We start from the raw sequence: 24,964 nt of genomic DNA on the forward strand, positions 1-24,964 counted from the left end.
GCTTCTCCCTCTGACCCTCCCCCCTCTCATGTGCTCTCTCATTCTCTCTCTCAAATAAATAAATAAAAATCTTAAAAAAAAAAAAAAAAAAAGATTTCTAGTTGCCTACTATCCATTCCTACTTGGATGCTTAAATGTTTCCCTCATCAACTTTAAACAACTTACTAAAACGAGTTCATTGATCTTTCCTCATAGCATGGATTCAGGCTCTTCTGTTTTCCTTCTTAGTTCCATAATTTTACAAGTCCAAAGGACAGCATATTAGTTAGGAGCACAAGCTCTAGAGCCAAAATGCCCGCCTTTAAATCTTGACTACCACTCAAAAATTGCCTGACCTTGGGCAAGTTAATTAATCTCTCTGTGCTTCAGGATAAATGTTAAATACATATAAGGTACTTTGAGCTAAACTTGGCAAATAATCATGTTCAATAAATGTTAACCATTCTTTTTTATCTTATTGATGCTATAACTATTATTACAACTATGTCCTGACTTATCTTTGTCTCTTCCTTTGTTACTCCTTAGTATCAAGGAAGTACTTAGTCTTGTTACTTGTTCCCAGAACAATCTGACCTCTCTCTCTCCCTATTTCTGGTCATCAGTAGTGAAGATCTAGACTACTATAAGTTTTCATACAGGCCTTCCTTTTCTTCATTTTCTCTCCATTCCAATCTATTATATACTACTGTCAGATTAATCTTTATCCCTTTTCATAAAATCCCCTTTCCTTTAGCAGGAATAGCTCTATAAGGTTTTGTAGAAGGAAAAAAAAGTATTTCACAGTGGGTTCTGAATTAATCACTAGAATAAAAAGTATGGTAGGAGAAAGTCTCAAGGTTGAGTTTTAATCATACAAACATCAAAGCAAGCTAAATTTACTACTATGAAAGTAACAAATTGTCTTTGAGTAGCATTAGCAGTTCCCTATTACATCAGCAATCACTCCTATTATAGTTTGAGTTTGAGATTTGATTTATTATGAAAATCACCAGTCTTTTTTGAGTAATCACCTCTCTCTTTTGTTATAAATAAAATGTTATACAAATGCCATTAATCTATGCTCCCAGGCCCTAGGAAGGTAACACTAATTAAGCACAACATTCTTTCCTGATGAGCCCAGGGTAGGGTGAGTTATCCAGAAAATTAATACCATTGGAGGAATTGGCAGAGGTGAACCTATGTGTCATTTTGAACTACATAATCTCTGGAGTTTCTCCTAACTTTAAAGGTCTGTGAATCTATTCTAAAGCTATACAAATCTATATAAAACTCTTCTAATTTAAAATTTGATAATACTTCTATTTTCATTTATAATTCATTTGATAATACTTCTAGAAATCTAGAAAGCATTCTGAAATCTTTTGTAAAAATTTGTGTTTAGCTTCAAAGTAATTTGGTTTGAAATTTAAAACTATATTTTTAAACAAATTTCACTGTGATATTTCATTATGAATTCAAACTTGAGTGACAATGCATTTTATAACACTACTAAAATGGGCCCAAATTTTGATATGGGCATACAAAAGTTATACAGCTACTCTTTGAAAAGTAGTTCCTAGAAATTTGAAAATGACTTTTTTTTTTTAACATTTACCTTTTTTCTTCTTTTGCTCTCAGCTGTTCTTCCTGTCTCAAAACTTGAACCATTATAGATTCAAAAACTCCACTTGTCAAGCCTGCCAAACTTCGTGGTGTTGACCGACGCCTTGTTGAGGTACATGCAGTTCCCTTCTCATCCTCCAATCCATAATAGCCTCTAGATGTAACTGCTATCGTTGTCTTTTCTCTCAAGTGCCTTGGAGAAGAATAAGTCAATTCAGAAGGTCAAATCTTCTGGGTAAGCAATAAACCCTCTTAACCAGCATCTTAAGAATAATCTCTTTTGCTAACTATATAAAAAGTATATAGTTAAACCTTACTTAGCTATGCTCCAGAATTTTATCTGCCCTACATTAATTTCTAATTTTCCTTACCCATATCATAAAATCAGTCTGAATGACAGGCCCTTCCCTACATTTAAAAAATATATAAATCTTGGGGTGCCTGGGTGGCTCAGTCGGTTGGGCATTTAACTTCAGCTCAAGTCATGATCTTGGGATCCTGGGATCAAGCCCCAGGTCAGGCTCCCCACTCAGCAGGGAGTCTGCTCTTCCCTGTACCTCTCTCTCTGTCCGTCCCCCTGCTCATGCTCCCTCTTTCTGTCAAATAAATAAATTAAAGAAAAAAGAAATATATGAGTCTTTCACATTAAAATTAAGGATTAAAACACTATCTCTTTAATGGAAAAAAAAGTTTATTATTTGTAAAATTAAATGCAGCTTATTTTTACATTTCTTCATATATTTCATACTACCTATCGTTGGTATAGGAAAATGCACAATACTACAAAAACATTTTGGAAGAGAAAATTCATGGTACATGAACACTTAAAGAAATTATAAACAAATGAAACATTACAATATATTAAGTACTATGATATAGAAGTGCAAATTTGGAAACCTGACTAACCTATAAAAAGAATCTAGGAATCAAGATTCCCTTTTCAATGTCACACAAATGTCTCCCTACCCTATAATATTCTATTAATGCACTAAGATACTAATCTAATACTTGAAAATACTGATTAAAAAAAAAGTTTCTCAGCAGTTTAATTACCTATAAATCCCCTTAATGAATTTGAAATAATTGATTAAAACCATTTACACTGGAAAAAGAAACAATCTTATCAAGTTTTTAAGTCTAAATTAAAACCTGACTTCTGAATTTTTATTTGAAAAAAATAAAGGCTAATTATAAAAAGCATTAGGGGAAATATCTGCTCTTCTACCTCTGTAAAATATGCCAGAGCCTCTGGAGGTTTTGAACATGTTTCTACAATGACAAAATCAAGTCAATACCCCAAATAAGCATTCAATATGCTGGATGAATTTTATGTAAATTAAAAGTTGACCCTGTAATCAAATTTTCCTGCTTTCCTATAGGCTTTCTTTAATACAAAATAGGCTACGGTTCAATAAGACAAACTTTTATGGTATGAAATACAATCAAATGCCTTTCCATCCTGGACTTTGTTCATAATTACTCTAAGAACTTTTATAACAATCTTAGTCTCAGGCCATCTGGAGCAAGATTCTACTGAACTATGGCACTATTATGTTTTCTTTGTTATAAGGAGATAATGTTGTAACTGATTCAGCTTTAAGTAGGGCATGAACTTTTAAATTAGTTTTCAAGTAATCCTGAAGAATTTGGGCTAATCTAACCATACTGTTCAGGCTGTGATTATTTTATGCATAACAGCATAGATCTGTATGATGGCTAATTGGGCCAAAAAGAATGTGGGCCAAAAGATAATAAAATGACTGGCAATAACAGATACTGAATGGGTATACTTGGGTTCATTTTACTGGTGAACTAACTAGTTCTATAATTTTAATTACTTCCTCATCAATACTGATGGAAGAAAACATTAATGAACAATATCGCATTGAAACGTGATGACATCTCAAAGGTCACAGTATATGCAGAGCACTAGGGATAAAAGTTGAGGGAAATAGTAAGTCACATGGCTAAATTATTATGTAAGCAAGTCAGACACTAAATTTTATCTTTTAATTTCCTCTTACAAGTAGAGAAGATGAAGTTATATAAACTACTTTTTTAAACAGTATTTTCTCAGAATAAAGACCAAAGAGAAATTAGTATCCTTTATTACTCATCCAAAAAAAATGTATATACTTTGATATTTATCATTCATAATTAAAATACAAGAAGGAAAACTATGATGTCTCTTTCATTTCAAGGTGTAAAGATTAAAAAGTGTAAAGATTACACTCAGTGTTGGGGAGAATCTAGAAAAGAAAAATTTTCACAAAACATTATTGGATATGTAAAATTGGCACAGCATTTTTGGAAGTCAATTTGGTAATAATCATTAAGATTTAATGTGCGCATATCCTTTGACCCATCATGGCCCTAGGAATTTACCCTAAAGACATATCTCCACAACTGTGAGCAATCTCTCTCTCTCTCACACACACACAGAGTATTGTTATTTAAAAAAAAAAAACCTGTAAACATAAATGCCCTTTTATACATAGATTAAACAATGTATACTACAACATGGAATAACATCCATCCATCAAAAGGAATTAGGAAGTCTGTATGTGCTCACTGTAAAAGACGTCCATATTACACTGCTGAATGTAAAAGTTTCTAAATATATCTTTTAACCCCAAAGTAATTATATATAAGTATATGTATATGTAAACATACATATGGCACCAAGTAGTATGTGTATTTGTGTACAAGTGCAAACTCTCACCTAGACTATTGCAATCTCTTCATGACAGGCATCCTGGCTTCTATTCTGATCTCCTTGCAGCATTCTTTTAACAGTAATCAGATCATGTCATTCCCCTGCTCTGTCTCCTCCAGAGCCTTTTAGTTACACTTAAAATCCAAAGTATCTACCTCTCCAGACCTCATTTTCTACTACTTTGCTCATCATAGCTCCTTGTGTTCTGGCCACTAAAGTCTTTGTATTATTCTCAGTCACACCAACATCAACTTTGCCCTTGATCATCCTTGTCCTCATATAAGGAACTCTTCCCCCCAATATCTGTACGGCTAGGCATTATCACTTCATCCAAATCTGTTCAAATGCCAGCATACCTGATAGGATTTCCCTGACCATCATACTAGTAAAGGATCCCCTATCACTCTTTGTTCCCTTACCCACTTCTTTTTCTTCCAGTTTATCACTAAATTATATTGTATAATTATCTATTTGTTTGGTCTCACCAGAATGAGAGCTCCAGGAAGATAAGGATTTTGTTTTGTTAATGGATGTAACTTCAGAGCCTCAAACACACACACACATACACACACACAAACACGTATGCGCGCGAGAGAGCGGTATTTGTAAGGATACAGACCAAGCTATTTATTTTTCATTTTAACTTTACATACATAAAATTTAAGCTGAAAAATTCCAGTCATCGATTTTCTCTATAACATGTGTTACTAACTAGTTGGGCTTCATGTATCAGAGAATAAAATGCAAAAAGATAAAAATAAGTAAGTCTCACCTCCAAATAAGAATTGTCAGATAATCAATAAACAATACACTAAAATAACTCTCCTTTTCTAAAATTCCAGCTTTTTTCCCTGCCTACTCAGAAAATTATTTTACAAAATCAGTCTGACAACAGTTTGAAAGTAAAGCTAAGCAATAGTTACAGCTGACTGGTTGAGTTTTAGTTATCCTTTTTCTTAAAAAAAAAGCATGAAAGGTCTTTTCTGTGTTAATACATTCCAAATTTCAGAATTCAGAGGCTTAATTCTGTTTCAAATTATTAGAGTAAGTAGTAAAGAAAAAGTGAATTGATATAAAGCTTTACTTATGGTTAATATATGCACTAACACCGCCCCCCCCCCCACTAAAAACAGATGTTTGAAAAGGTTTCCATTATGTGATTTTTTTGTTTTTGTTATCAAAACAATATAAATGTTCACCTATAAAAATTATATCTGCACAATTAAAACTTAGAAACATTTATCTAATCTGTTTAAAAATATTCTAAATGAAGAGTTTCAGTCATTTTTTTAACCCGTTTACTTAAAAAAATTTTAAGTGCAACTACAGCCTTCAGGATCCCAGCAAGATAACTAAAAAGAAGGTGATGTTTAATGAAGAGACTATTCACAAATGTGTAGCCAGGGTTAAAGGAGAACTAGAAAGGGACAGTGAAGCACTCCTGGGCTAGCTAGGGAGCTGTCATCACTCTATGCCCAAAAGGGGAAAGAGAAGCGATAGTTACTGGAACAAAGAAAGCTATAATTATAAAGGGGGCCACAGAATGAAGGAGCACAGTTACTGACAATCTGTAGCCCAGCAAAGAAAAAACTGTTAGAATATCCCAACTGTCCTCCTGTCAGTGCCTCCCCCTGACCGAACCCAATCAGAAGCCAGAACACAAGGCAGACCAGTTGATGCGGTCCCTAGAAATCAACCTCCTAGGGCACAGAGCACATTGCACAAAGGTGGAGAGTAGATTTGGAGGAGTAAATGAAAATTATCCAGCAAAATAGAACCTTCATATCAGTCTTCAAGAGCAACTAATTGAAATTAGGGAAGACAACTCTTACTGGTGAATTTCAACAAAAATTTTTACCTGTTTTGAGGTGCGCCTGGGTGGCTCAGTCAGTTAAGCATCTGCCTTTGGCTCAGGTCATGATCTCAGGGTCCTGGGATTGAGCCCCCCACTTGAGCCCCACATTGGGCTCCCTGCTCAGTGGGGAGTCTGCTGCCCCTCGCCCTGCTCATGCACTCTCGCTCTCCCTTGCATGCTCTCACTCAAATATTATTTAAAATAAATCTTAAAAAAAATTTTTTTTTGCCTGTTTGATAAACATCACGATGTAGTCAGCCCAGTTTACAATGCCCTTCCATCTGGATTTATGCATCTTTATGAGCTCTGAATTACAACAGTCATTAAAACCAAGTACCAAAATAAACTTAAAACAAACCTTTCAAATAGCTCTATAGCGAAGTATTAAAGCAAGATTTTCAAAACGAATGAAGTATCACAATGCCCTCACCCACACTAATGTTTTGTATCGTTAATGTTAAAACTTATTTTTAAAATACGCTTATCTCTTGTGTTTAAGTAGATTATAACATTTTACAATATATAAAACTAATAGGTATAGAATATGATTAAATGATTGATAAATAAATATAGATACATTGAGGGCACATATTCAAAATACTTTATGTTTGGGAAAACAGATCACAAAAGTTTGGAAACCACTGCTCTCAGATTCAGCTGTATCAAATACCCAAAAAAAATTTCAGAAAAAAAAAGTCTTCATGCCTACAAAAAGTATTTTTGCATTTATCAGACTATGAAATTTATTTCTCACTTGATATTCTTTACGTTCTATTCTCCCAGTTGTTACTTATTCCCTCTGCATTTTTAAAAAAAGATTTATTTATTTATTTTAGAGAAAGAGATTAAGCGTGGGGGAAGGGGCAGAGGAGAGTCTCAAGCAGACTCCGCACTGAGCTCAGAGGCCACACGAGGCTCCATCTCACAAGATCACAAACTCACCAAAACCAAGAGTCCCACGCTTAACCATCTGCGCCATCTAGGCAGCCCCTCCCACCCCTCCAACATTTTTAACTCATCGCCGTCATCCAAACCTCCAATCCCTTATTTGATTGCTTCATTTGCTCTAACAAAATTCAGTCTCTTCTAGCTATTCACATAGACAAGGAGTTGGGACCCATGATGAAATTGAGATTTCTCTTATCTCTCTTATCTCTTGACCAATTATCTGTCTCAGGCATTCCATTTCTTTCTTGCATCTCAGCCAAAAACTCTTTCATTCCTAATACCTCCACCACTAAATATGGCAGGAAAAATCACCACCTTGTACTGTTGCCTATGTAACCTAAACTGAGTTCAACCCCATCTAAGAGGACTTTTTGTTGTTGTTTTTATTATGATCTGTTAATCACCATACATTACATCATTAGTTTTTGATGTAGTGTTCCATGATTCATTGTTTGCATATAACACCCAGTGCTCCATTCAATACGTACCCTCTTTAATACCCATCACCAGGCTAACCCATCCCCCTGACCCCTCCCCTCTAGAACCCTCAGTTTGTTTCTCAGAGTCCATAGTCTCTCAGGGCTCGTCTCCCCTCCAATTCCACCCCCTTCATTTTTCCCTTCCTATCTTTTTTTTTTTTTTTTAAACATATAATGTATTATTTGTTTCAGAGGTACAGGTCTGTGGTTCATCAGTCTTACAAAATTCACAGCGCTCACCATAGCACATACCCTCCCCAATGTCTATCACCTAGCCCCTCCCACCCTCCACCACTCCAGCAACCCTCAGTTTGTTTCCTGAGATTAAGAATTCCTCAGAGGACTTTTTAAAGGAGGTCAGTTCTCTCAATGGTACTCCACAACAGCAATTTCAAAACATAATCATTATTCAAACACTTCACCCCACTACCCATCATCACTTAGTAGCTGACTTTCTCCACCACTTGTGCTTGTGTTTTTTTTTTTTTTTTTCCTTTAATTAGGCTCCACACCCCGCATGGAGCTCAACGCAGGGCTTGAACTCACAACCCTGAGATCAAGACCTGAGCTGATATCAAGAGTCAGACACTTAACCAACTCAGCCACCCAGGTGCCCAGAAAAACTGGTAGTTTTTATGGAAGAACTCCATGAGTTGTTTTATGGAAGAGCTCCCATTTCCTGTTTCTCACAGAACAAAATTATCTAAATGCTACTTTAAACTGCAGTGAAAAATGTGCTTCTCATTCTCTTACCAAAAGCTAATCCCACCACTGGTTTTCAGAATTCATATTTCATTTATTATCTTCTGCAATTTCAATGTCTACATGCTAGTTGTCTTTATCATACAAACATGTAAAAGTTTATCTTAAAAACAAACCATAACCCTAGGTGGTTCAGTCAGTTAAGCATCAGACTCTTGGTTTTATTTTTTTTAATTTTATTTTATTATGTTATATTAGTCACCATAAAACACATCATTAGTTTTTGATGTAGTGATCCATGATTCATTGTTTTCATATACCAGCCAGTGCTCCATGCAGTACGTGCCCTCCTTAATACCCATCACCGGGCTAACCAATCACCCCAACCCCCTCCCCTGTAAAACCCTCAGTTTGTTTCTCAGAGTCCATAGTCTCTCATGGTTCATCTCTCCCGCCGATTTCCCCCCCTTCATTTTTCCCTTCCTTCTCCTAATGCCCTCTATGCTATTCTTTATGATCCACAAGTAAGTGAAACCATATGATAATTGACATTCTCTGCTTGACTTATTTCACTAAGCATAATCTCCTCTAGTCCCATCTATGCTGATGTAAAAGTTGGGTATTCATCCTTTCTGATGGCTGAGTAATATTTCATTGTATATATGGACCACATCTTCTTTATCCATTCATCTGTTGAAGGGCATCTCGGCTCTTTCCACAGTTTGGCTATTGCAGACATTGCTGCTATGAACACTGGGGTGCATATGGCCCTTCTTTTCACTATATCTGTGTCTTTGGGGTAAATACCCAGTAGTGCAATTGCTGGGTCATAGGGTAGCTCTATTTTTAATTTTCTGAGGCTTGGTTTTAGCTCAGGTCATGATCTCAGGGTACGAGATGGAGCCCCAAGACTGAGATCTCTCCCTCACTGGCACTCCCCGCTTGCACATGCGCGCTCTCTAAAATAAAATAAACAGGGGCACCTGGGTGGCTCAGTCGTTAAGCGTCTGCCTTCAGCTCAGGTCATGATCCCAGGGTCCTGGGATCGAGCCCCGCATCGGGCTCCCTGCTCCGCGGGAGGCCTGCTTCTCCCTCTCCCGCTCCCCCTGCTTGTGTTCCCTATCTCGCTGTGTCTGTCAAATAAATAAAATCTTAATAAATAAATAAATAAATAAATAAAATCTTTAAATAAAAAAAAAATTCCCCTTGTAAGGAGTGACATCTAAATTCCTGGCCCATTTCATGTTTCATCCACACCCCAATCTGGCATTTGCCTGCACTTACACTACTGAAATCACAAGTCCCAAATGATCTCCTACTTTAAACTTCAAATAATATTTTTATTAAGTATTTTATTTGAATTCCACTCTAGTTAACATACACTATTCTATTAGTTTCAGGTGTACAAAATAGTGATTCAACAATTCCATATATTACTCAGTGCTCATTATCATAAGTGCACTCTATAATCCCCATCACATGTTTCACCCATTCCCCCACCCCCATTCCTCATGATAACCATCAGTTTCTTCTCTATAGTTAAGATTCTGTTTCTTGGTTTGTCTTTTTTTTTTTCCCTTTGCTTGTTTTGTTTCTTAAATTCCACATATGAGTGAAATCAGACAGTATTTATCTTTTTCTGACTTATTTTGCTTACCATTGTACTCTCTAGCTTCATCCACGTCACCGCAAATGACAAGATTTCATTCGTTTTTATGGCTGAATAATATTCCATTGTAGATCTATACCACTATTTAGTTATCCATCCTTCAGTTGATGGATAGTTGGGTTTCTTCCATAATTTGGCTATTGTAGATAATACTAATATAAACATCGGGATGCATGTATCCCTTTGAATTAGTGTTCTTGTAGTCTTTGGGTAAATACCCAATAGTGCAATTACTGGATCACAGTCATTATATTTTTAACTTTTTGAGGAAACTCCATACTGTTTTCCAGAGTGGCTGCACCAGTTTGCATTCCCATCAACAGTGCACAAGTGTTCCTTTATTTACACATCCTCACCAACACTTTCTTGCATTACTGATTTTAGCCATTCTGACAGGTATGAGATATCTCATCATAGTTTTGATTTGTATTTCCCTGATGATTGGTGATGTTGAGCATCTTTTCATGTGTCTGTTGGCCATCTTGATGTCTTCTTTGGAGAAATGTCTGCTCATGTCTTCCCCAGTTTTTAAACTGCATTATTTATTTTCTTGGTGTCAAGTTTCATAAATTTTTTATATATTTCTGATACAGACCTTTTATCAGATATTTCATTTCCAAATATCTTCTCCCATTCTATAGGTTGCCTTTCAGTTTTATTGATGAAGTTTCTTTGCTGTGCAGAGCTTTTTATTTTGATATAGTCCCAAAAGTGTATTTTTGCTTTTGTTTCATTTGCCTGAAGAGACATATCCAGGAAAAAGGTGCTACAGCTGATGTCTAAGATGTTACTGCCTGTGTTCTCTACTAGCAGTTTTATGGTTTCAGATCTTACATTTAGGTATTTTGAATTTAGATTTAGTTTTGCATATGGTATGAGAAAGTGGTCCAGCTTCATTCTTTTGCATGTTGCTGTCCAGTTTTCCCAACACCATTTGTTGAAGAGATTGCACTTTTTCCCATTGGATATTCTTTCCTGCTTTATCGAGGATTAATTGACCATGTAAGTTTGGGTCCCTTTCTGGGTTGCCTAGTCTGTTCTGTTTGATCTATGTGTTTACTTTTATGACAGTACCATACTGTTTTGATCACTATAGCTTTCTGATATAACTTGAAATCCAGAATTGTGATGCCTCCAGCATTCCTTTTCTTTTTCAAGGTTGCTTTGGCTATTCAAGGTCTTTTGTCATTCCATACAAATTTTAGGATTCTTTGTTCCAGCTCTGTGAAAAATGTCAGTGTTATTTTGATAGGGATTGTGCTGAATCTGTAGATAGTTTTGGATAGTATAGACATTTTAACAATATTTGTACTTCCAATCCATGAGCCTGAAGGTTCATCTCCACTTTCTTTCACCATTGTTTTATAGTTTGCAGAGTACAGGTTTTTACTTCTTTGGTTAGGTTTATTCCTAGGTATCTTATGGTTTTTGGTGCAATGGTAAATGGAATTGATGCCTTAATTTCTCTTTCTGCTGCTGCATTACTGGCATATAGAAATGCAACAGATTTCTGTATGTTGATTTTGTGTCCTGTGACTTTACTGAATTGGTCTATCAGTTCTAGTAGTTTTTCAGTGAGTCTTTTGGGTTTTCTATATGTAGTATCAACTTATCTGCAAATAGTGAAAGTTTGACTTATTCCTTGCTGATCTGAATTCCTTTAATTTCTTTTCATTGTCTGATTGCTGTGGCTAGGACTTCCAGTACTATGTTGAATAGAAGTCCTGAGAGAGATGTACTGTATGGTGACAAACAAAACAAAACAAAACAAAATAAAAAGAAGTCCTGAGAGTTAAGAGTTAGACATCCATGTCTTCTTCCTGACCTTAGGCAAAAAGCTCTCTTTGGAAAAATGTCTATTCATGACATCTGCCTATTTTTAATTGGATTAATCGTTTTATGGGTGTTGTTTTATAAGCTCAATGTCACTGATCATCAGGGAAATACAAATCATAAACTACAATGAGAGATCACCTCACACTTGTCAAAATGGCTAAAATCAACAACACAAGAAACAATGAGTGTTGGCGAGAATGTGGAGAAAGGGGAACCCTCTTGCACTGTTGGTGGGAAAGCAAACTGGTGTAGCCACTCTAGAAAACAGTATGGAGGTTCCTCAAAAAGTTAAAAATAGAACTACCCTACAACCCAGCAATTACACTACTACGGATTTACCCAAAGAATACAAAAATACTAATTCAAAAGGATACACACACCCCTATGTTTATACCAGCATCATCTACAATAGCCAAATTACGGAAATAGTCCAAGTGTCCATCAACTGATGAATGGACTGATGTGGAATATACATACAAGGGAATATTACTCAGACATAAAAAAGAATGAAATCTTGCCATTTGCACAAACATATATGGAGATAGTATTATGCCAAGCGAACTAAGTAAAAAAAAAGACAAATACCATATGATTTCACTCATATGTGGGATTTAAGAAACAATACAAGCAAGCAAAGAGAAAAAAAAAGAGAAGCAAACCAAGAAACAGACTCTTCACTGTAGAGAACAAACTGATGGTACCAGAGGGGAGATGGGCAGGGAGGATGGATTGAATAGGTGATAGGGATTAAGGAGTACACTTGTAATGAGCACCAGGTGATGTATGGAAGTGTTGAATTACTATATTGTACACCTGAAACTAATATTACACACTGTATGTTAACTAACTGGAATTTAAATAAAAACTTTAAAAAAAATCAATCCAAACATACCAAGAATTTAATGTATTATAAAAATGGTATAACAAAACAATGGAAAAAAATAATGCTGCAACAACTGGCTGAATGTGAGAAAAAATAAAGGTGGATTTCAACCTTACTCCTTGATCAAAACAAATTCCAAACAGATCCATTCATTTGTTCACTCATTCATTTATTCCTTCATTCAATATTAATTACTTATAGGTACTGGGTTTGGTGTTGACAACAACTGTTAACAAGATCAACACAGGCAAGATTCCTATCCTCACCGAAAATACACAAAATGAGTAAGATACGGAAAGTGAGTAAACAACTACATATATACAAACATCAGTTCTAACTATAAGTTACACACTACAAGCTCTGGGAAAGACAGTCAAAAATTTCTCTGAGGAACTGATAGGAGGAGCCAGCCATGACAAAAACAAACCCACAAACCAAAAAAATCTTGGGGATAGAGTTTTCTAGATTAAAAAAAAGAACAAGTATCAAGGCTCTAAGGTGAGAAATGGCTTTTCAGGTACATAAAATGGTAAGCCAAACTCCTTACTATAGCTTAAGTGCCAATGAAGCACTTTAAGCAGGATAATGATTTCTCTTAATGTATGTACATTTTTAAAAGTTCACTCTGGCTGCTAAGTAGAAAATGGGACTCTAGGAGGAAAAAGCAGAATAAAGAAAACAAATGTCAGGAAACTACAACAGTATTCCAGGCAAGAGATGATAATACTTGTAATTAAGTAGTGAGAAACAGAGGAGAGAGATAGGCAAGAGTTAAAATATACTTTTAAGGAAGAGGGCTCACAACTGGTTAATATGCTTAATATGAGAAATAAATGAAAAGGAAGAATCAATGGAAAAAGCTAGATTTTTGGCCAGAACAACTTGGTAGACAGTGGAGTAATTTATTCCGAAGGTAAGAATAGGCTTAGAAAAGCAAAACAAAACAAACTACAAGTTCAGTTTTGCACATGTTAAAATTTGAGATGGCTATTAGACACCCAGTTGAAGAAAAGAAAATAGTAACAGCAGTAGTTTCTTAAGTAAGTATAACTAGACTGTACAGGGACTTTGTTTAGCTATACAGTGATTCGTGTATGTTTTAGTTTATTAATTTAAAAAATATGTACATCTGGTGGCAAAAATTTTACTGTATGTAGGTAATACATACACTAAAAAAATGTCTCCTCTCACCTGTCCCTTGCTCCTCTACTATTAAGAAGCCATCAGTGATGCCATGAGGAGTTTGTGAGATTTACAGTAAGAATAGATCTTAAAAATATGGCTTTAACCTACTTGTTAATGAGTTAGGCTAAATTTACTGAAGGTGGTCTGTCATTTTCTGTTGGTAGACAAACAAAACAAAAGACAGCTAATCTATATGGCAAAAAAAAAATTGTTTAGAAGAAAAAACTACAGGGTCAAAAACCAAACCAAACCAAACCAAAAACCACATTACAAGATCTTACTGTTGTTATCCTGTTAGTGTAGTCTCATATGTAACAACATTCACATGTAACATTTGATTAATAAGTAAAATCAAATCTAATAGGTGATAAGAGGGATATAAAACTGTAGATATGGCAAATCCAAATTTTGTATTGAAATTTAATGTGTGAGTAAATAATATATATGATGTAGATAAGAATGCTACCAAATGATTATCTCTGTCTGATGGGATGGGTGATTTTTTATTTTAATTTTCTGACAATTTTCTATTTTATCCAAATCTTCTTCAAAGAGCATGTTAGGCAGATTTATATCATATGGAAAGAAATTAATAAATTTTAATTAGTAGAAAAAAGATTTAACTGCTATTAAAAAATTAAAATAGATCTCAGTTATTCTATAGTCTATACATTCTTGCCATGATACTTGTTTTTTTTTTTTAAGATTATTTACTGGACAAAGAGGGAGAGAGAGAGAGAGAGCACACAAGCAGGGGGAATAGCAGGCAGAGGGAAAGGGAGAAGTAGGGTCCCCTCTGAGCAGGGAGCCTGATGTGGGGCTCCATCCCAGGACCCTGGGATCATGACCTGAGCCAAAGGCAGATGCTTAACCGACTGAGCCACCCAGGCACCCGCCATGATACCTGTTTTAAAATAAGACTTAAATATAACTAATAACCTTTGGCTTAAATCTCACTACCAACCAAATTCCCTATCGTGGAATTAGAAATTAGAGGAAATTACTAAAGTACTAGCAATTGCACCATAATCAGGGATTCAGATAAACTGGAGGATATCAATGGTTCTCCCACTTGTTCAGTACTCTGTGGATCATCATGAATATTGTCATATTTAATTGTTTCTTAAAGTCTTTTATTTAAACTGTTAGTTATTTGTGATTATGTTCTTATAATTACATTATACATACAGATTTGGTATAAAAACCAAACTGTCAAAATAACCATAACCAGCTAATACTGTCAATATGTGTTTGCAATTTATTAATTATATTTGCCATATTCTTTTTTTTTTCTTTGCTTACTGGCAAACAAAATTGTTAAAAATATCTTGGTAGATAGAATAACTTAAATTGTTAGAATTCTATATTGTACATAATTTTTTTTCTCTGTGAAGTGGGAGAAGACTGAAATTATTCAATTAAAGAAACCACCCACGTCCAACCTAACATTATTTAGATATTTAAATATAGCATCTTATCTAAATTATTTGGCAAAAAGAGTGCTGTCTTTCTCTTCTTTCTAGCATTACTCTTGGATTTCTGCTTAATGTAAAACAATTTTTTCCAGATATATTTCTATATAATCCTCCACCAAATCTGCGACTTAAGAGAAATAAAGTCAAATGCAAAATTAAAATTAAGAGAAGCTGAAAATTAAGATACAGAAAAAGATCAAATTGACATAAATTTTCTTTTCTAATTCATGTCATATAAATGTCCCTTGTAATTCTCTAGCTTAAAAGCTTTTAATAACTAATTTGGAATATCAAACTCTTTATTAGCATAGCATATTAGGCCCTATGTGATCTGGCTCCATGATCTGCTCCCCGCCCCGTAACACCTGTCACTACTTTTCTATATATGACTACGCTCTAGCCAAACTACTCTCTAGCTATATACAGTGGTTTTTTTGCCTTTGCACTTTTGAATATTCTATTCTTGTTGCCTGAATGACCTTTACATCAACTTAGTTTATCAATTCCTATCTTTCCATATTCATCTTTGAATCCCTCTACCGTGCCTTATCAAATAATAAGCAATGTAAATACATGCTGAATATAATTAACTGTCTTATTACATAAACCACACACTACTTTCTATTATGCTTTTAAATACTGTATCCATCCTTTAAGGGAAGATATGGTTATCTGCATTAAACTTAACCATTATCTATCGAGCTTCTCTGCACTTGAAGAGCCAACTTCTAGCTATACAAAAATGTGTAAGACAATCTTAAAATTTAATGAGTCAAATATATATATATGCAAACAGACAACTTCAATATCATGGTATTCAAGAACTTCAATACAAACCATATGAATCTGAAAGGTGTATCCTGTAAGAACAGAGAAGTACACCTAACCCATGCTGAAAAGAAGAGGAAGGAAGAGATGGGCAAAGAAGTTTTCTTGAGATGACAACTGTGTTGTGTCTTTAAAAACAAGCAGGAATTTTGACTTGATGTAATGGAGTATTTCATTCGATCTTTTTTTCATATGCTCATCTATTTCATTAATTCAAGAATTACCGAACAACTATTATGTATGCCCTAGACCCTGAAGATGCAATGGTAGATAAAACATATTTTCTGCCCTCTTGGAAAGCACAATAAGACAGAGAGCCAGATACACCCTAACATAATTTTCTTACATGCTATAAACAGATGCAAAACTAAGAATCACAAAGTACAGGGAAAAAAGCAATTAATTCTGTATCAGGCTTCAGAAAAACTAAAATATACACCTCCCTAGAAAAAACTAAAATATCCACACAAACACACATATTCTTTTGTATACTGTATGGAGGGAGGGGGGTGTGCAGAATTCCAGTTAAAAAATTTCAAATTTTATAAAGACTTGGAACTCATACTGAATTACAAAAGGAGAAACACAAAATTTAAAAATTAACCAAAAGGATACAAGGTCAACTAATATAATACTTTATCTGATATAGTGCAGAGCAATTGCTCCCTAAGATCAAATGAGAAACACAAAGAATAGCATTCATGTCCAAAGCTGATATATAAGATCATACAAACAGGTTTAAATGGATGGAAACAGATGAGAGTAATAAAAATATTGATGTTACTTTATATTAACATATCATAATATTAGCCCAATGTAGTAAAAGGAAGTACTCCTAGAATTAATCCTTTAATATAATTCTAAGTTAAAATCAATTTTCTCCGATTATATATAAAGTAGTTTGCTCTGGAAATTACTTTCATGTTCTAAACTCCACTAGAGGAAGAAACTGAGAAAAAATTACTTATATAAAGTTCAATAAACATATTTTAACTGAAGAAAAAAACCCCAAAAACCTTATAAAATCACTACTCATTACTCCTTTAACAAATTCAGCAAAATTACATTATGCCATCATGCTAAATCTAATAATTCATAATTGATTTAAAAGGCAAAACTAGACACTGATAAACTCATAGATTACCTCTTGACCCTCCAAAAAACATTGATTCTAAATTTAATAGAGCTTCCAGAACTACCAATTTACAGGAAATACAGAGGACAAAAGAATGGAACGCTATCAGTAAAATCCAAGACTAGAAGACTCCAAATAACCTAGTTTCTTCAACAAAATAAATGCAAGAATGAAGCGGAAGAGTGGGAGAGAAGGAGAGAGAGAAGTAAGAAAGAGGAATCTATAAATTAAGAGACATATGAACCAATCACTATGTGTGGACTTATTTGGATCATGTTCAAACAATATAAAAATTTAAAAATTATAATTTTTGAAACAACTGGAAATGTGAACACTGGATTTTTGCTATTAAGAAATTTGTTTGTTTTTTTATGGTACTGTAGTTACATTTTAAATGAAAGAGTTCTCATCTCTCAGAGTTACAAACTGAAGCATTTACAGAAAAATCTGTTGTCAATGACTTACTTCAAAATAATATAGAAGGGAGGTATACGGAAAGTATGGATGGGGCAGAACCAGCTATGAATAAATATTATAGGGGAATGAGTAATAGGCATGTGAGGGTTCAAATATTGTTTTGCTTTCATGTATATTAGAAATACTCTAATAAAAGGTTTTAAAACAATGTAAAAAAATCTAAAAATAGAAATTGCTTTGTGTAATATTCTGCGACAAACTCACGACTTTCAAAGTCTCTCTGTTCTTCTTCAGAGGAGTAATACACCTAATATCATCTCCTCACCCCATCCCCAACACACTCACTTTTTACCAGTTAGTTCTGCAAACTATTCCACATGAAAACATGAGTATGGGACTCTCCTCTCACTTCTCTCCTGCCTTCCCTTCATTTTAACTATAACCAACCCAAACTGCAATGCAAATAAAGGTTGTGTAAAAGCAGTGCTAAATATCTCAATAAAAACTCTAAATTCTGAGGAGAAATCAAAACATGACACAGTGTTACTATATCCTGAAGCAACAGTCCTCAAACTTTATTGTGCATAAAAATCATTTAGGGAGCTTACTAAAAAGGTAGATTTCCTTATCTCCACTCTGAGATTCTAAGTTAACAGATTTAAATATGCTATTCTGGAGCTAGGGAATCTGCTTTTTAACACCATTCTAATGTTGGGGATCTAGGAAACACCCTTTGAGAGATAGGTCCCCAAAGCCTTTAAAAATGACCTTTAGAATTTATAACCATGTACTGCTTAACTGCAAGTCAACATTTACAGAAGTCAAATGGCAACAAACCAAGCAGAAAGAGTCCCTGTCCTCAGAGATTTTACACTCTAGCAAGAGAGGAGAAAAAGATATACGTAATTACCCATGAAACTAGTAATAGCCTATGTTAACTAAATTGAATTTAAATTAAAAAATCTGAAAAAAGATATATGTAATTAAATCATATATGTTAGGTTGCAATAAATGCTATGAAGGGGCGCCTGGGTGGCTCAGTTGGTTAGGCAACTGCCTTCGGCTCAGGTCATGATCCTGGAGTCCCTGGATCGAGTCCCGCATTGGGCTCCCTGCTCGGCAGGGAGTCTGCTTCTCCCTCTGACCCTCCCGACCCTCCCCCCTCTCATGCTCTCTCTCTCAGTCTCTCTCTCAAATAAATAAATAAAATCTTAAAAAAAATAAAATAAAATAAATGCTATGAAGAAAAACAAGGAGGTTAAGGGGGATAGATAATGAATGACCAGGGAGAGGAATATTACCTTAGATATGATGCTTAGGAAAGACTTGTAAATAAGACAGCATCAGAGAAGAAAGTGAGCAAGTCAGGAAATGAGTTTATATGTAGGAAGAGTCAAATTTAAACCTGCTTTTCCTCAAGCACAAGTATTCAAGACAAATACAAAATATATCTTCAATTCTGTATATTGATTATATTCTAATATTTTTATCTTCCAATTATAGTAAATCAGATTTTAAAAAATTAAGCTTAGGGGTGCCTGGGTGGCTCAGTCAGTTAAGCGTCTGCCTTCAGCTCAGGTCATGATACCAGGGTCCTGAGACTGATCCCTGCATTGGGCTCCCCGCTCAGCCAGGAGCCTGCTTCTCCCTCTCCCTCTGCTACTCCCCCTGCTTGTGCTTTTCCTCTCTCTCTCAAATAAATAAATAAAATCTTAAAAAAATAAATAAATAGGGGCACCTCGGGTGGCTCAGTCATTACGTGTCTGCCTTCGGCTCAGGTCACGATCCCAGGGTCCTGGGATTGAGCCCCACATCGGGCTCCCTACTCCACGGGAAGCCTGCTTCTCCCTCTCGCACTCTCCCTGCTTGTGTTCCCTCTCTCGTTGTGTCTCTCTGTCAAATAAATAAATAAAATCTTTAAAATAAATAAATAAATAAATAAATAAATAAATAAATGAAATAAGAATAAAAATTAAGCTTATAGGCTAACATGGAAACAATCTATATTTATAACTGTTTCTATGAGAAAACATTTCTATGTAGTAAGTTTTTCAGATGGTCTGTTTCTATCCTTCAAAGCAAATGAAGCGGCCTCTGTTCTTATTTTTAGAACAAACATGAGAAAAGTCCCTGAATTCACAGGGAAGTATACAGTTAGCAGAATTTTAGGGTTCCTTAGTATATTTGTTAAGATTGAAATTGAAAAGCAGTTTATAAACATAAAATCAATTATCAGTAAAGTACTCACAGAAGAGCAGTATTAGTAAAGTACTTACAAAATTGTAGCAAGAGGTTTATAATCAAGCAGTTTTACCTTAAACTGGTTTATCTCAATTGTATTATCTTTTTATCTTATAATAGGATGCCTACACAGAAATGAACAAGTGGGAATTTCCAGACATGTTAAAACACTTAAAGAAATATAAAAGAGCTATCAGAAGAGTTATTTTTGTGAAGTTATTTTCAGGTAGATGGCTGTACTCAAAGCTTTAAATATAAAGTGTTGGGATGAGTTCTTACCATTAATTATTCCAAGTCCTTAAAAGTGCACCTACAAAATCTATATGTTTTATATTCTGAATGGTACCACAAAAATAACAACAGTAATTCACGGTCATTGTAAACAAAAGATTTAGGAGTGCAAGGGAAAATTAAAAACACCCACAGTTCCACTACCCAGTTATGACAATTTACCTAAATATACTATCTTACAACTTTGGTGATACAAATTTTTAATACAATTTCTTACCTATACAGTTTATTCAAAGTCGTAAATACTAATTTCCTTTAAATAAAATCTTTTTTAACCAGAAAGTAATATGTTTATTGTAAAAAATCTAGGACATACAGAAAAGTTAAAAGAAGAAAATGAAAAATACCCAGAATCTTGCTACTTAATAATAACCACTATTAACACTTTGTTGGTGTTCTAAGTCTTTTTTCAAAGTGAACATACTTAATATACTAACTTTTAAGCACAATTAAGAACACTCACAGGTCCCAAGTGGAAGATGATAAAACAAAGGGCATGGTGATAGATAATACTACCATTTGGTTTTTTATTAGTCTTTCCCAATTAAAAGAAGAGCCTCAAGTATTTTAAAGATTCATATTACTATGCAAGTTCTTTGGAAATGAAAATGGCTATTATTTGTTATGGGCACCTCTAATTTTATGAAGATAGCCTAGAAATGATCTGAAAGTTAAAATTCAACTATGGAAGGGATCCAATCTCTCTGAAACATGCCCCCGCTCTAGTTTTTTTCCTTAGAAATAAAAATAAATACAAGGGCACAAATAAATACAATGAGAATTGTATTTATTTACAATTCTCTTATTGCAATAAGGTAAAACATATTTGAATCTATTAGGACATTTTTACTGTATTAAATCTAAATCATTCTCAAATTAACAAGTGGAACAAATCTCCTAAAATAATAGTATTTTTAAATACTTTTTACTTTATACTTTAATACTTTATTAATAAAGTAATTTACTATATTCCATAAAATACCTTTTACTTATTCCAGACTGAACTCTCTTCAGTTTTATTAATTGCCTCTCCTTAATTATTTCAGCTTTTAGCACACATTATACAGATTTTAATCATCTTTAATGTTTTGTCTTTCCAGTTTGAAGACAGTCAATCCTCACACAAAGTTCTGCCTTTGGTCCTCTTGTACTTTCACTAGACTCTGTCCTCAGCAATCTCATTCCCATTTCTTCAACCATCATCCTTCTACAGATTAATTCCTAATTAAATATCTCTAATTTAACCCTAGTCACACTGCTGAGCTCTATTGGCAGCCTTCTAATAACCCTCAGTTGCATATCTTCAAACGAATGCCTCATGTTCTCTAAGCATCACCATCACCTGCGCTCAAGTTCATTTTGTACATCATCCTCTCCTTCATACGCCACATCCAAGAGCTTGCCATTTGACCACTTTTACCTCCTGAATTTACCTCTTTTATATCCTCATCCACTTTTTCATTCCTATTGCTTATCATCTCATGATGGATTAACTCAATAACCTTTTAACTAGTTTCCTTTCTTCATCTCTTTCCATTTTAGCCTTCAACCCTCAAAATACTAGTAAAATCATGTCACTCCCTTAGCTAAAACCTGTAATGGATCTACACTGCTTACATTCTAAATTCCTTAGCAAGCATTCTAGGTCCTCCTTAATTACCCCAGCCTATCTTTCTAGACTTATCTGACACTATAAACCCTCATCATCCTACACTCCATCTGCTGAGTATAAACTATTCCTCTGGAATATTCTGTACTCTCCTACCCCCATACCTTCAATTGTTCAATTTACCTACTACCTTGAAGTAACAGATGAAGTCATGTTTATCACTGTATCTACAGGTCTTTACCTACCACCTACTATCATAGAATAGGCAAATAATTGTTTAATGAACTCAACTCCACATATCAATATGCTACCCACCCTCCGTAATGATGACCTCTGGAATAAAATCTAATATTTTTCAATCATAGTTCCCCACTTCCCCAGTAGTTATCCCTCCTGTGTACTCCCCTAACACTCTATAATAAAGCTCATCACAGTAGTCTTCAAACTATACACCTTGAAACAGTTATTTCATGAGTGAACCAAGATGTACCATCAAAAATCCAAAAGTGATTATGTTCTCCCCATTTGTAGAAGAAAAAAAAACTAATGTACTAGATAGAATCTCTTCAATTAAGGGTTTCCTCCCACAATTTGTTTTAAGCCTTTTGGACCCCCAACAAAAAAATCATATGATATAATTAAACAAAATTTATCAGTATTTCTCAATGTTCTACAAATAGTACCATGACTTCCAGATGTCTGACAATGGCACAAGTTAGAGAATCAGTTTTAACATATTTAACCTTTTATTATAAATACATCCTAACACAAAGCAGGTGCTCAATAAATGTCTTGTTAATTGAAATCCTTCATTCTTTCATCAGTGCACCTAAACATTTTCTGACTCTTCTTTAACAGAACTATTTTTTTAGAATGGCAACTACAATAAATAGAACTACATGGAGTATCAAGGTCTAACATTCTATAGTACTGAACAAGAGGTAAATCCAAATTCTGTTACCAAAGGTCCCCAATTTTTAAAGATTTACATTAAGAAGATAGAATTACAGAATCCAGTAGAGATGGGGGAAGTCAGACTACTAGGGAGAAAGAAGCATTCTGTCTAAATTCCCAATTAATTTCTGGATTTTGATCTTAACTGGAAATAAGTCAAAAAAATTCAAAATTTAACTTAGAAAGTGATTAAAATTGGTCTGTAAAATTTATTTGTATTTCAGTACTTGTATTTGGAAGCCACTAGTGTTTTTACATTTTTGAGGCTTCATGATGACGCTGTTGTACTCTCATCCCCAAGAAAGACATTCTGCCAAAAAAGCAATCACAAAACTAAATAACCTTCAGCTGTATTTTAAGAAAGCATTTTTTTAAGCCCATTACATGTACCCTTTAACAGCATGTCAGTTCAGAAATCAAAAATAATTTTAACAAGGAAATGTTACAGATGATTTTCACCAAAACATTTTTTATTAAGTTTCTAATTTTAATTCCAGTATAGTTAACATACAGTATTCTATTAGGATCAGATGTACAATATAGTGATTCAACAATTCTACATTGCTTAGTACTAATCTTAAGTATCCTTTTTAATCCCCATCACCTATTTAACCCATTCCCCTCCACTTCCCTCTCCTCTAGTAACTATCAGTTTATTCTGTACAGTTACGAGTCTGTTTCTTGGTTTGTCTCTTTTTTTCCTTTGCTTGTTTTGCCAAAACATTATTTTAAATGGCTAAAATTAAAAATTTAAGTTCAGCTCTGTTGGGGTCACAGGTGATAACTCTTTGACAGCTACAATCTTTTAAACTATGAAAAGCCATTTTCTGGCTTCAAAGCAATATTCTTAAAGCTTTTAACAATACTTTAAAATTTAAAAGCTTTCAAATATAACATTATTTAAAATGTGGAGGAGTCAAAAATTCTTATTCATATTTGACAGTTTCTACAGCTCTGCACATAACTTCCTATTATTTTTTATTCCTTTTCACTTAGATGAGCTTCTCCATATTTCTAATGCTAATTGCTATTTCTCAGTTGCTTCAAATAAATGAGTGAGATCCCTTCTAAAATATAACTTTGAGAATAGATATGTTTCCTAAGTCTTAGTCATAGTTCTATCACAACTATTATACATATAAAACATATTGCTATTTATTGCTATTATATATTTATATACAATAAAATTATATTTATAAATTAAGACTTTATACATGCAATGCTATTGTATACACCACAAAAAGCAAACCAAAAATAGAGATTTATAAAGAATTAAAAAAAAAAAAAAGAGTATACTGAAGTTGTAATATTTTCTTCCCTCACCCCAATCAATCATCCTGCATACCTGCCATGGTGCAAACACTACTCTGGAGACCACACTGTAGCCATACAGAAGTACCTGTAGTTCCCAGAAACACTATGCTGTTTCATACCTTGCATTCACTGGAGTTGAGCAAAACCTCCAAAAAATATCCAGCAGCAATCTTCACCTCCTTCAATAATCAAGAAGTTCAAGTATAAACTTCTTTATGATATCTTTTACCTAATCTCTTTACCCCTTCTCATTTCCTCCTTTCACTTACGATCTCCCCACCTTCAGACTTAGGTCTCCCTCTTAAGTTCCCCTTGTACCTGTTTATATGTCCACTATAGAATCATTATCTTTTTAAGTTTCTGTTTCCCTACTCAACTATAAACCACTTAGGGGTAGTGGACTTATTTTTTTATCTCAGGGACTTGAATGTCTAACTTTGGCAGATACTCACATATTTGTACAATCAACTAATCTAGCCTAACACTCTCATAGTACAAATGACTGGACTGATATTCAAATTAAACACTGTGTCCACAGTCCAAGGTACTAATGCCATTGGGCTACTCTATGATAATGTGGCATCTTCTCTAATGTACCTCATTTCTTGCTCATAAAATACTTATAAAAGCTCAGCAGTATTGGAGCAGCTGTAAAGTTCTCTTTACAATAATCTAAAACTAAGAATTAATTTATTACAAATATATATAAAACAAAAGAAAACTTAAATTATATCTAGGTGATTTTTTTTATTACTAAAATACCACATAATACGTATTTATAAATAAGGTATTTGAGTCAACTGCGGAAAATCATACTCATGTGGC

At 34.2% G+C, this 24,964-nt stretch overlaps 1 protein-coding gene across 1 annotated transcript in view; it reads right to left on the minus strand.

Moving 5' to 3' along the window:
* The window catches only part of KIAA2026 (KIAA2026 ortholog), a 158,223-nt gene that overhangs the window by 130,571 nt on the left and 2,688 nt on the right, over window positions 1-24,964 (minus strand). The window contains exon 2 of the mRNA XM_021682404.1: window positions 1,595-1,795. Within this exon, the coding sequence (XP_021538079.1) occupies window positions 1,595-1,795 (201 nt within the window). The remainder of the gene's footprint in view (window positions 1-1,594; window positions 1,796-24,964) is intronic.

Source organism: Neomonachus schauinslandi, chromosome 13 (genome assembly GCF_002201575.2).
Source record: "Neomonachus schauinslandi chromosome 13, ASM220157v2, whole genome shotgun sequence".
Classification (NCBI taxonomy): Eukaryota; Metazoa; Chordata; class Mammalia; order Carnivora; family Phocidae; genus Neomonachus; species Neomonachus schauinslandi.